General features: G+C 35.9%; 1 protein-coding gene across 1 annotated transcript in view; it reads left to right on the top strand.

Annotated features, from left to right (window-relative positions):
• Fchsd2 (FCH and double SH3 domains 2) overlaps positions 1-12,991 on the top strand; it is a 214,724-nt gene that overhangs the window by 84,351 nt on the left and 117,382 nt on the right. The window contains exon 4 of the mRNA XM_013013961.1: positions 10,061-10,137. Within this exon, the coding sequence (XP_012869415.1) occupies positions 10,061-10,137 (77 nt within the window). The remainder of the gene's footprint in view (positions 1-10,060; positions 10,138-12,991) is intronic.

The following is a 12,991-nucleotide window of genomic DNA, read 5'->3' as shown; positions in this document are numbered from 1 at the left end:
TCAAGCTGGGCACCTGTAATCCCAGCTACTAAGGAGGCTGAGATCTGAGAATCACAGTTCAAAGCCAGCCAGGCAGGAAAAGCCGTGAAACTCTCATCCCAATAAACCTCACAGAAGACCGGAAGTGGCACTGTGGCTCAAGTGGTAGAGCGCTAGCCTTGAGCTGAAGAACTGGGACAGTGCCCAGGCTCAGAGTTCAAGCCCCATGACTGACAAAAAAGAAAAAAAAATCAGGAATTCTAAAGTAAGATCCAAAGGCTGTTTTGTTTCCTTTTTTTTCTTAAAGAGTAATCTTAAATTGATAGAAAAATCACAAAGATAGCACATGATTTCCATATGCCATTCACCTTATTATGATACATTTCTAACAAATGTACCATAATGTAGATTCACTTATGATACATTATTATTAAGAAATATTAATACTTTATGACGTGGAGTTCACCAATTCTTCCCTCCACCCTTTTTTCCTACTCTCTCCTCTCCCTATCTTATTCTCTCCCTTTTCTCTTTTGCTCTCTTTCCTACCTTCCTTTGGGCATATCACATTCTGTTTTTTATCACCGTAGCTTCCAATGGTCTGTCACTATATGTTTCATGGTTTTATATTCCACAAGCTTACACACACACACACACACACACACACACACACACACACACTTTTTTAGGCAGGGTCTCCCTGTGTAGCCCAGGATGATCTGAAACAAACTCAGGACACTCAAATTCTTGATCCTGCTTCCTCAGCTTCCAACATGCTGATATTGGAAGTGTGAACTACCATGTTTAGCATAGTCTTGAGAGTTTTGAGGAAAGTATTAGTCAAGTATTTTGTACAGTGTTCCTTGTGTTTGTCTTATTTTTTTCATAATTTAACTAGATGAAGACAGGTTTCTGGAAGGAACATTACAGAGACAAAGTACCAACCATAACATAATATATAAAGCCGACTTTGCTCAACATGATTTATTACTAATGGTGTTAATCACTTATCCAAATACTTCCGTGTGAAATATTTTTTCTTTGTGTGTGTGTGTGTGTGTGTGTTGCTGGTCGTGGGGCCTGAACTCTGGGCCTGGGCGCTGTCCCTAATGTTGTCAGCTTAAGGCTAGTGTTCTGCCACTTGAGCCACAACACCACTTCCAGCTTTTTCTGCTGATGTGGTGCTGAACCTCATGCATGCAAGGCAAGCACTCTACCACTGAGCTACCTTCCCAGACCAATATTTGTTTCTTCCCACCCATTTTTTATTTATTTTTATCAGAATAGACTTGTGGGTATTTGTTTTATACTTTAGATTGATTATAGTCCAACAATATTTTATAATTTGTTCCATTCTTGGCCATTAGGAGATCTTCTAGCTTACCTCTATCACTGTAATTTTGGCAGTACAGGAACATCCTAACTATCTCCGATACTACCTTCAGAATTAGCCTTTTCTCAAAGATACCTTGATTTTTTTTTTTTTGCTGGAAAGTATTATTGGACATCAAGATCTGGACACTGAATGTACTACTTGCTACAGAGTATCATTGCTTCTAGGCATTTTCAGTGAACAGTGTTAAGATACACACACATATATTATCTACACACGCACACCTGTCTATAATTATTTTATGTATATGTTGAACTTGAAATATTGACACTAACTCTTCCCTAAGGTATTCCTCCTCTTGCTTTTTAAAAATTCCCTGCTTTCTTACTTGTAACTTTTCCCCTCTAACATTGAGCAACCTGTCTTCTGTCATCTGTTTACTTAGTTGTTTAACCCCAGTATAGATGCACCACATTTCAGAATTATTCATTCATAGCCATTTAGAAATATCATTATCAGCTACTGTACAATCTAGTTTTATGATTTTCAGTCAAAGTATTATTTTCCAAAATTACATGTGCCCATTTATAAAAATATTGTTTTACACAGTTGCAAAATTTTCTTAACTCCTCACATCTCTAAGGTTGTCAGATATTACAAATGTACTTAGATTTATTTGTTACTATTTGCATTCTGTTCTGGGTTCCCTCTATTTCTTGGTTGATACTTTAAAATTTACATGTATCAAGAATGATTTTTTTCTTTTTCTTTTCTTTTCTTTTTTTGTCAGTCATGAGGCCTGAACTCTGGGCCTGGGCGCTGTCCTTCAGCTCTTCAGCTCAAGGCTTGCACTCTGCCACTTTGAGCTACAGTACCACTTCCAGCTTTTTCTGCTTATGTGGTGCTTAGGACTTGAACCCAGGGCCTCATGCATGCAAGGCAAGCACTCTACCACTGAGCCACCTTCCCAGCCCGAGAATGATTCTTTGTATTGTACAGTTGTATGTGCTTTGACAAACATATACTATATCCTCTACAACAGTACTCTGTAAATTAGTTCACAACCCTCAAAGTAATATGTGTTAGGAGTTTTTCATCACTGTGACAAAATGCCTAAGAAAATCAACTTAAGAAAGGAAAGATGACAGGTGCCAGTGGCTCATACCAGTAATCCTAGCTAAAGAGGCTGAGATCTAAAGATTACAGTTCAAAGCCCGCCCAGGTAGGAAAGTCTGTGAGACTCAGAAAAAACTGGAAGTACACTGTGGCTCAAGTGGTAGAGCGCTAACCTTGAGCACAAAGAGGCTCAGCGCCAGTGTCCTGAGGACCAGCAAAAGAGAGACTGAGAGAGAAAAAGGAAAGATTTGGTTTGGCTTAAGTTCCAGATATTTCAGTCCATGGTCAGCTTGTTCCATCGCTATCTGTCAGAAAGACATGATGTTTCTGTCATGCCTTGAGAGCATAGCTGCTCATCTCAAACAAGCTAGGAAATAGAAAAAGACAGGAAGGAGTAAGGAACAAAACATATTCTTCAAAATTCTCCAATGAGGCTCCACCTTCTAGTTTCTACCACTTCCCCTATAATGAATTCATCTCAGTATTAACCCATTGTATAGGTCAGAGCCCCCATGGTCCAATCATTTCTTCATAGTGTAACCTGCTGGAGAACAAGCCTTCAGCACTTGAGCCTTTGTGGATATTTTATATTCAAACCAGTATGTCATCAATACTAGCCAGAACTTTTCCCTACCCAAGCCCACTGATCTGTTTTCTGCTCTTACAAACTCATCTTTTCCAGAATGTCGTTTGGATAGAATAAAACAGTACATAATCTTTTCCATTCGGTTTCTTTCACTTAGATTAATCTAAGTTGTATGAATTAATAGTTGCTTTCTTGTTATTGCTGTATAGTATTCCACTGTAATGATATACAATAGTTGATTTATTCATTTGCTTATGAAGGAAACCTTAGTTGTCTCAAGTTATGAATAAAATTGCTACAAATATTGCAGTATTTATTCCAGAGAAAATAGATAACTTTGATAAGGTCAATGTTTATTTAATATTTATTTAAATTTCAAAGTCTAATTTCTCATTGCAGGTTTTATATAGATATAAGTAAGTTTTAAAATCACTTTGCTGAATACCTAGAATACAAGTAGCAGTTAAACTGAAAGCCCTTTTAGCTTGATAAAAAATTTCCAAACTGTTTTCCAAAGTGCTGTTCCATTTTGCATTTTCAACAACAATTGAGGTTGTCTTATTGTTCTGTTTTCTTTAACATTTGGTTCTATTACTATATGGCTATTTTACAGGTGTGGTATAGAGAGTGACTTTCCATTGTTTAATCTGCATTTCCAGTGACAGAGATGTCAAACATCTTTTCATATGCTTACTTGCCATCCTTTTTAAACATTTCTTCAATGAAGTGTCTGTTCAGATCTCTTACCATTTATTTTTTGTTTTTTTTTTTTTGAGGGTCCGGTCATGGGGCCTGAACTCTGGGCCTGCGCGCTGTCCCTCAGCTCTTCAGTTCAAAGCTCGCGCTCTACCACTTGAACCACAAGGCCACTTCCAGCTTTTTTCTTTTTGCTTATGTGGTGCTGAGGAATTGAATCCAGGGCCTCATGCATGCAAGGCAAGCACTCTACCACTGAGCCACGTTCCCAGCCCTCTTTTACCATTTGTAAATGTGCTAATTTTTTTCTTACTGGTAATCTTTAAGCGTTCTTCATATATGTCAGAACATGATCATTGTCAGATACATGACTTATGAATTCTTTTTCCTAGTTTGCAATCCTTTTTATTATTTTTACAGTATTTATTCCAGAGAAAATAGTTAATTTTGATAAGATATAATTTTTTTCTTTCACATATCTTAGTTTTGGTGTTGCATATTAATATTCTTAAGCAAATCAAGAAGATTATTGCTTTTGTTTTTACAGATACAGTTTTGTACTTTATATTCAAGTCTGTGAACCATTTAGAAATTAACTTTTGTTTAAACTGGAAGTTCTGTGTTGACTTGATATTCATTCATTCATTCATTCATTTGCATATGGTCATCCAGTTCTGGCGGCGCCATTTGATGATAAAGACTATTCCTTTTTCATCAAATTTCCCTTGCCCCTTTACATGAGTCTTTCTGGTGTCTCTGTTATATACATTTTTTTTTTTTTGGCTAGTACCATACTGTTGTAGCTTTTAAGTATACCTTGAAATCAGGTAATTAAATCCTTTGATTTCTTTTTTTCCCCTTCCTTCCTCCATACTTTCCTCATTTTTTCCTTCCTTTCTTCCTTTTTTCCCTCCCTCCCTCCCTCCCTCTCTTCTTTCCTTCTTTCCTTCCTTTCACTAGTTCTGGGCTTGTACTTAGGGCCTGAACACTATCCCTGAAGCGTCTTTTTTCCTCAAGGCTAGCACTCTACAACTTGAGCCACCTACTTTCAACCTTCTTGGTAGTTTATTGGAGGTAAGAGTCTCATTCACTTTCCTGCCTGGCCAGGCTTTGAACTGCTATCCTCAAATCTCAGCCTCCTGAGTAGCTAGGTTTATAGACATGAGCCACTGGTGCCCAGATTCTTTGTTCTTACTTTTAAAATTTGTTTTGATCATCTTACTACATTTGCCTTTTCAAACATTTTTAAATCAGTTTTTAATATCTACAAAAAAGTTTTCAATGATTTCAATTGCTATTACATTGAATGTATAGACCAGATTGGGAACAGATGACATCTTAGCAGTACCAAGACTTTTAAATGTATTAATGTGGAATGTCTTTGTATTCATTTAGATCTTCAATTTCTTTCACAATATTTGGAAGTTTTATGCATACTGATTCTGTATGTATTTTGTTAAGATTATTCCTGAAGTACTTTATTTTCCCCCATGTTATCACATTTTTTTAAAATTTCAAATTCTAACTTCTCATTACAGGTATGAAGAAGAGTAATTAGTTTTGATAAATTGACCATTTGTCTTGAAACCTTTCTTAAACCATTAGTACTTATTAGTTGATTTTTTTTAACATAGGAACTCATGTTATCTATGGAAAGTATAGCTTTATTTCTTCCTTTGCAAAGTCTATACTTCCCTTCTTTTTCTCTTCCTCCCTCCCATCCATGTAGTCTGACTTTGAATTCTGGGCCAGCCTTTGGTAAGCTGGTACTCTCCTCTTGAGCCACATTTCCAATCATTTTTGTTGTTTGTGAGATAAAGTCTCACCTTTTTGCCAGGACCTATACCTGGACTACAGTCTTTCTATTTTATACTTTCTTCTGTAGCTGGGATGACGTGCATATGCTACCATGTCCAGCTTTTTTCTGTTGAGATAGAGTCTTGAGAACTTTTTTGTCTGGACTGGCCTGGACTGAAGTATTTCCTGATCTCTGCTATCCAAAAAGCTAGGATTACAGACATGAGCCACTGGTACCCACTTTGTGCCCTTCATTTCTTTTCTTAAAGTTTCCTTTTACTTATTATTTTTTGTTTTCTTTTTAAATCATAAATGATTGCTACATTTTAATTAATTTTAATACTATGTTTGGTCTTTAAATCAAATAGGATAGACTTCAAAATTTCAGTAGAGCACAGGGTCTGGTGGCAAAAGCCTCTGAACTCAAGTTCAGAATGTTGAGCCTGGAGAGTTGCAAGTTCAAGGCCTGTCTTGTCAACATTGAAAGATACTGTCTCTTGTATAAAAAGGGGATGGTTTGGGGAAAGTAATACTCATAGTATGCAGAAGACCCTGTGTTCAATCTCTAGTACAACATATACACAAATCAGCAGTAATATTTTTAATACTCAATTTAACTAAAACTGATCTTTCTTTCCTGTAAAGGAAAAATGGCTGCCAGTGGTGTTTAATACAAATAACGTATAACATGAAATTCCTATTTCATTTCATCATGAAATCAATAGAAAAGTCAGTAAAAGCTTTTTATTATGTTATTTAAAATAATACATGGCTTCATTTTTCCCAATGCAATTAATTGTATATGGCGCAAAGCAATAAAAATATTTTAAAATGTTCCTTAAGGAAGATGAGAGTAATTTTGTTGCTATTGAATTGATGGATGACTATAGTAAATCAATTGGAGAAATGAATTAAGATCAATTTTGTACATTAGGAATTTCATGGTATGTCAAGAATGTTTTAAAGAGCTATCTGATGGCAGAATCTTAGTAAAATTTAAGCAGTATTTTTGCTGTATGGTGGGGAAAAGATAGATGTAGGATAACCGGTGGGAAAGCTAAGGAGTATATTCATGCTCAGTTTGTGGTGGTGAATGGGCCAAAGGCTAAACTAGCAGTCCATTTCCCAGTGTCTACTCAACAGTGGCCTTCTTTGTGTGTCTTTTACTTGTTAGAGTTATTGAAAGGTGAAACAAAGCTAGTCTTACATTAGAAACTGACAGTGTTTTTAAAAGTTGGAATAGGATGTTATTGGATGTTGCAAATTTTTAGAAGTTACTGCTCCAGAGTGAACTATATTGCAAGTGAAATCAACTTTATTCATCAGAGATGCTTGTCAATATAAATATATGTACTCCTAGTAAAGTAGTTTTAGAAAGTAATGTCATGGGCCAGGGGAGTGATTATATAATTTAAAAAAAAACACTTAAAATTACAAGGCATAGTTTATTCTCTTTCACACTTAATTAGGATGGATAACTTTCTATATAAGTAAGCCATCCATCTATCAAATGTAACTAAAGCATAATATTAAAGGCAAACTAGTCTATTTAAGGATAGAATGCCTTCAGAGGCAGGAAATTTTATTTAGGACCCTTTTGATAATGACCACAGAGTATTTTTGAGCAGCCACACAAATTAAATCTTGAACAGCTGCACAGAGCACACAGAAGTCATGATTCCAGCCTCTGTGAACTAACTTGAATAAGTCTTTCATCTAGAGATCTCACTGTTTGTCTATTTCATGAATCCCTCATTTCATCTCTGAAGGGCTCATTCAGTTTAATACAGTTCAGCTTTGTACCTTAGAGTTCTACAAAATAGCAAGTTAATGTAGTTTCATATTTTTAAGAATTAGATAAAATCCACTCTGAAGTAAATGAGTAGAAGTAAGTATAATAATATAATATATATATATTATAAAAGGCCTTGTAAAGAAAGACACAGATACCCCAAGAATAAGGACATGCCTAGATGTGTACCCTGAATATTGTTTTGCTCTTAAAGTAATCACGATTGCACAAAAAACTAGTTTATTGATGGTCTGGGACAGGAGCTGTAAAAGAAAACAAGCAATCAAAGTCTATTAATGTCATGATATAGGAGCCAACTTGGGGGGACTTGAACAGACCAAAGATATGACAGTTGTGCTTAAAAGAATAGTAACTACAGGGTGGGGAGGGGCAGAGTGGGAAGCTGGAGAAAACAAGGGAAGGGGTAACACTGTTCAAAAAAGAAATGTACTCATTACCTTGCTTAGGTAACTAACCCCTCTGTGCATCATCTTTACAACAAAAAGGATAGTAACTACAGTTAAATTGGAACACATTCATTATTTAGAATATATGAGTTTGTAATGTTACTTTAAAATGTATTACCAGGCACCAGTGGTTCACATCTGTAATTCTAGCTATTCAGGAGGCTGAGATCTGAGGATCTTGGTTCAAAGCCAGCAGGAAAGTCTGTGAAATTATTATTATTTTTTTTGTCAGTCATGGGGCTTGAACTCTGGACCTGGGCACTATCCCTCAGCTCTTCAGCTCAAGGCAAGCACTCTACCACTTGAGTCAGTGCCACTTCTGGTTTTCTGAATGGTTTATTGGAGATAAGAGTCTCACGAGTTTCTTTCCCGGGCTGGCTTTGAACCACGATCCTCAGATCTCAGCCTCCTGAGTAGCTAGGATTACAAGTGTGAGCCACTGACTCCCGGCTGTGAAATTCTAATATCCAGTTAACCACCAAAAAGCTTTAGCTGTGGCTCAAGTAGTAGAGTGTTAGGTTTGAGCAGAAAAACTCAGGCCCTGAGTTCAAGCCTCCTCCCCTACATTATTCATTGTTAGTCCAGAACTGGACAGATATTTATCCTGTCTTTCATCTAAGAGCTTTACCTCAGGAAAACCATATGGTTTAGGAGGAATCCTTCTTTATAGAATTACAGCCAATAAATGCAGGGAAAATATTAAATTATTGTAGTAGAATGAAGTAAAATTAAATACCTATGCAATGAAACTTTTCACATTTTACTGTATATACCTAGGAGTATTTTGTGTTAAGAATTTTTAGTGGGCTGGGAAGGTGGCTCAGTGGTAGAGCGCTTGCCTTGCATGCCTGAGGCCCCTGGGTTCGATTCCTCAGCACCACATAAGCAAAAAGAAAAAAGCCAGAAGTGGCGCTGTGGCTCAAGTGGTAGAGCGCTAGCCTTGAGCTGAAGAGCTGAGGGACAGCGCCCAGGCCCAAAAAAAAAAAAAAAGAATTTTTAAAAATTAGGATAAAAGGGAAGGAGATAAGAATTTACCAAGCATCAGTGTAATTTGTGGAAATATACTTCATGTGATGAGAACAGTATGTACAAGGTACAGAAGTGACAAGATAATGTATAATTTAGAGAAGACTTAATAACTGGGCTTCCCAAAGTACAAGATTTGTTAAGTGGAAGTATTATGGATTGTAGTTGTGAATTCTCAGAATACATAGTACTTGGAAATAGTGAAGTTGAATTACATTGTAAAGTTCAGAAGGAACTTGAGATTCAGTGGTTCTTCAGTTCTTTTTGGACTGAAGTAATTATATTTTATCAAAGGCATTCAGCTATAAGTTTAGGCCAAATTGATTTGGCAGCAGGTTCCATGTGTAAAGTGAAGCATTTATTTTACTTGTGCAGTCTTTGCTTAAAGTGTACAACTACTGTGATTATTCTTCATTTCACCTTGATACACTTTCATAGCTGCAAGTATAGAAATAAATACCACAAGAATCAATTATGTGCATATCTATTACATGGGGCCCTACTGTAGTGTTAGAGGATCATATTTGATTTAAAAATTATATATATATATATATATATATATATTTGTGATGAATAGTTTAACCTCACTTCCCAACAAAATGATCTTTTGTGTTCAAATTCCGAAACCTCCCATACATTATAGACAAATACTCTATTTTGTTTAGATTCATGTTATAGGAATAACAAGGGGTAAATTTTCCAGTAAAATTATTTTTCTCTGAAGTGAGCTGTATCATGATTTTTTTTAATGGGAAGATCCTTAAAATCAGTCTTGAGGGTTCCCGGTATGAAATTGCCTCAAAGACTGTTTATTAATTTTACAAGCAAATATTTGTCTGCTCCAAATTGGATGCATTTTTCCCACTTCTGTTATGTGAGAATTTGTTAGAAATGTATCATTCTTGACACAGTGGAGGAGTAGTGAGAGAATAAAATGTGAAGCTGTGTAATCAGAGCTTTGTGGAGATGGACAGCTATGTCCCCTGTGACATCTTGGAGATTGTTTGTATAGCTAGTCAAATAGTTCGGTGAAGTGAAATGTATATAATGGAAGTTTCTGTTATCTCATAAATATGCTCATGTTTTTCCTAAAAATAGAGGCAGGAAGGACTGGAGAATGATGAGATTGTAGTGTTCTGTCATTTATCATTGGTTCTTCAGAATAAATTTACATTTAGAAAATAGAGATTTTCTAAGTATTGTATATTAAAGAAAATAACTTTTTCATGGTACAATACTAATTTTAAAACATTGTACTTTTTTAACAGGGCATTCAGAAGTTGGCTAGTCAGTACCTGAAGAGAGATTGGCCTGGAATAAAAGCTGATGATCGGAATAATTACAGGTAACTTATTAAATACCTTTGGCTTTTGTTCTTTTAAAATAGTTTAATTCTGAGCTGGAATCAGGTGGCTCATGCCTGTAATCCTAGCTACTCAGGAGGCTGAGATCTGAAGATCACTGTTCAAAGTCAGCTGGGCAGGAAAGTCCATGAGACTCTTATCTCCAATTAATAATCAGAAAACCAGAAATGGTGCTGTGGCTGAAGAGGTAGCACTCTTGCTTTGAACTGAAGAGCTGAGGGACAGTGCCCAGGCCAAGAGTTCAACCTACAAAAAAAAAAGTTTAATTCAAAGCTATATTACATTTAGATAATAAAACATCCCAGTTTTTAAAAGAATTGCTACCCTCCTCTGTTATATTTTTAGACATACTTCTAAAACTGTCAAAAATCTTATGCTTCATTATACTTACAGCTGTTCTATATTAAGTAGATTATTTTAATGTCATAAGCCAAAGTTATATTGTTTAATTAATAGCCATATGTAGAATTTAAAAGATTGATGACAGCAGACTATAGATAGTACTGGGGATTGAACTCAGGGCCTCACATATTCTAGGAAAGCACACTAAACTGAACTATATACCCCAAAACTTCCACAATGTAATTTTTAAAAAGAACCCAGGTTCCTCTCATACTTATAAACCTAAATATTCAGAAGGCTGAGACGTGGAGGATCTCAGTTCAAAGCCAGCCAGGGAAGAAAAGTCTGTAAGATTCCATCAACAAAAAGCTAAACTAAAGCCAAGGCTCAAGTGGTAAAGTGCCAGCTGTGAGGAAAAAAGCTCAGTAAGAGTTTAAGACCCTGAGTTTAATCCCCCATATCTACCTGTCCCCCAAAATGTAGCTTTTTAAATGTCTTTTTGGACATCAATAATTGAACATATTAAGCCAGGCGCCAGTGGCTTATGCTTGTAATCCTAGCTACTCAGGAGGCTGAGATCTGAGGATTGCATTTCAAAGCCAGCCTGGGCATGAAAGTCCGTGAGACTCTTATCTCCAATAAACCACTCAGAAAACCGGAAGTGGCACTGTGGCTCAAGTGGTAGAGCACTAGCCTTAGCTGAAGAGCTGAGGGACAGCACCCAGGCCCATGGTTCAAGCCCCACAACCAACCAAAAAAAATTTTTTTAATATATTTATTGTTTTTTGTGCTAAGAGCTTTCCTATTTATTTGGAGACCCAGAAGTCAAGGAACTTATATCTTACAATTTAGTTTGAATTAATACTAATGTGTATCAAAACATAATAAAGATTTCAGAGTAATGACAAACTCATTATTGAAGTATATGATTTAGAGTCTGAAAATTAAATGAAGCTGCTGAAATTGTCAGCAGTGACTAACATCATCAACATCATCGGAGAATTTCTTTTTTTTGTCAGTCGTGGGTCTTGGATGCTGTCCCTGCTCTCTTCAGCTCAAGGCGAGCACTCTACCACTTGAGCCACAGCGCCACTTTAGGTTTTCTGGTGGTTTATTGGAGATAAGATTCTCACGGACTTTCATGCTCAGGCTGGCTTTGAACCAAGATCCTCAGATCTCAGCCTCCTGAGTAGGTAGGATTATAGGTGTGAGCCACTGGCACCTGGCTATCAGAGAATTTCTTAAGACTGGAAATGAGAGAACAGAAAAGCACAATATCTATATGCATCTGATCATATAAAATAATTTTTATTGAAATGAACTCCAGGAAATGAAAAAAAGAAGTTTTTTCTTTTTTGTGTTTTTTTCTTTCCTTTTTGTTTGTTCATTTATATGTCCTTGGGAGTATAAGAAGAAACACAGAAATGGAGAAACAAAGGGTGAACAAATGAAGCAATGGTACTCACTGGACACTAGGTTGAAAATGAACTATACAATTGGTGGGTGGAATGGGAGGGAAAAACTTGGAGAGAGCAAGGGAAGGGATGACATTGTCCAAAAAGAAACATACACTTTATCTAACTTATATAAATATAACTCCTCAGTATGTCACCTTTATAATAACAATAAAACAATTAAAAATAAAATTTGTAAAAGGAATGTGGAGATGAGGCTAGAAAATGGAAGGATATACAAGAAACACTAATAGTTCTTTATAGTGGTAGACTTGGAAGGTGACATGATAGCTATAAATAATAGAATGGTATAATAGAATGGTAAACACACACCTATCATCATACCTATGATACGAGGCTTAAGTAGATGGATCATAGCTCTAATATTTTCTCAGGCAGGAAGCAAGACGCTATCTCAAAAAACAACCAGCATAATAAAGGGTTGGAGGCATGGCTTAGTGTTAGATCACTTATCTAGCAAGCATGAGAGAGCCTGAACTCAAAACTGGGAAAATATTAAATGACAAAATAAATCTAGAGGTGTCCTTCAGATTTTCTAGTATATATAAATTTAAGCTAAAAAGAGGAGATGAAATTTTAGGCAAAAGAGATAAGAGGATTAAAACCTTGAGGTGAGAGTGAACATATTCAGTGATATTGTTATACAGTCAGCATTACTAAGAAAATCATGATATTGGGGATAAAATTTTATAACTTAAAGATGAACAATATTCTAAGCTTGTTGGAAATTCAGATTTCAAGTGCCAAAGAATGAGTCTACAGGCTATGTTCCCAGGTTAGGTATTTAATTCTAACAAGTATTTTAAGCCAGCATTTAATAGTTATTTTTAGATCCTATGGTAGCAACTTCATTCATGTCTGTGATTATTACCCTAATTTTTTACTAGGTCACTAGGTCTTGGGTTATATATGACTTAAAGGTCACACACATGTAAAGAAGATGACCTTCTTTAAGTCATATATAATAATAAGTCATTATTTCTTTATTCATGATATGCATATAAAAAATCTACTACAT

Source organism: Dipodomys ordii, unplaced genomic scaffold, assembly GCF_000151885.1.
Source record: "Dipodomys ordii isolate 6190 unplaced genomic scaffold, Dord_2.0 Scaffold22, whole genome shotgun sequence".
Taxonomy (NCBI): domain Eukaryota; kingdom Metazoa; phylum Chordata; class Mammalia; order Rodentia; family Heteromyidae; genus Dipodomys; species Dipodomys ordii.
Note: the sequence above shows the minus strand (reverse complement) of the source record. Positions and strands in the feature narration are given on the sequence as shown.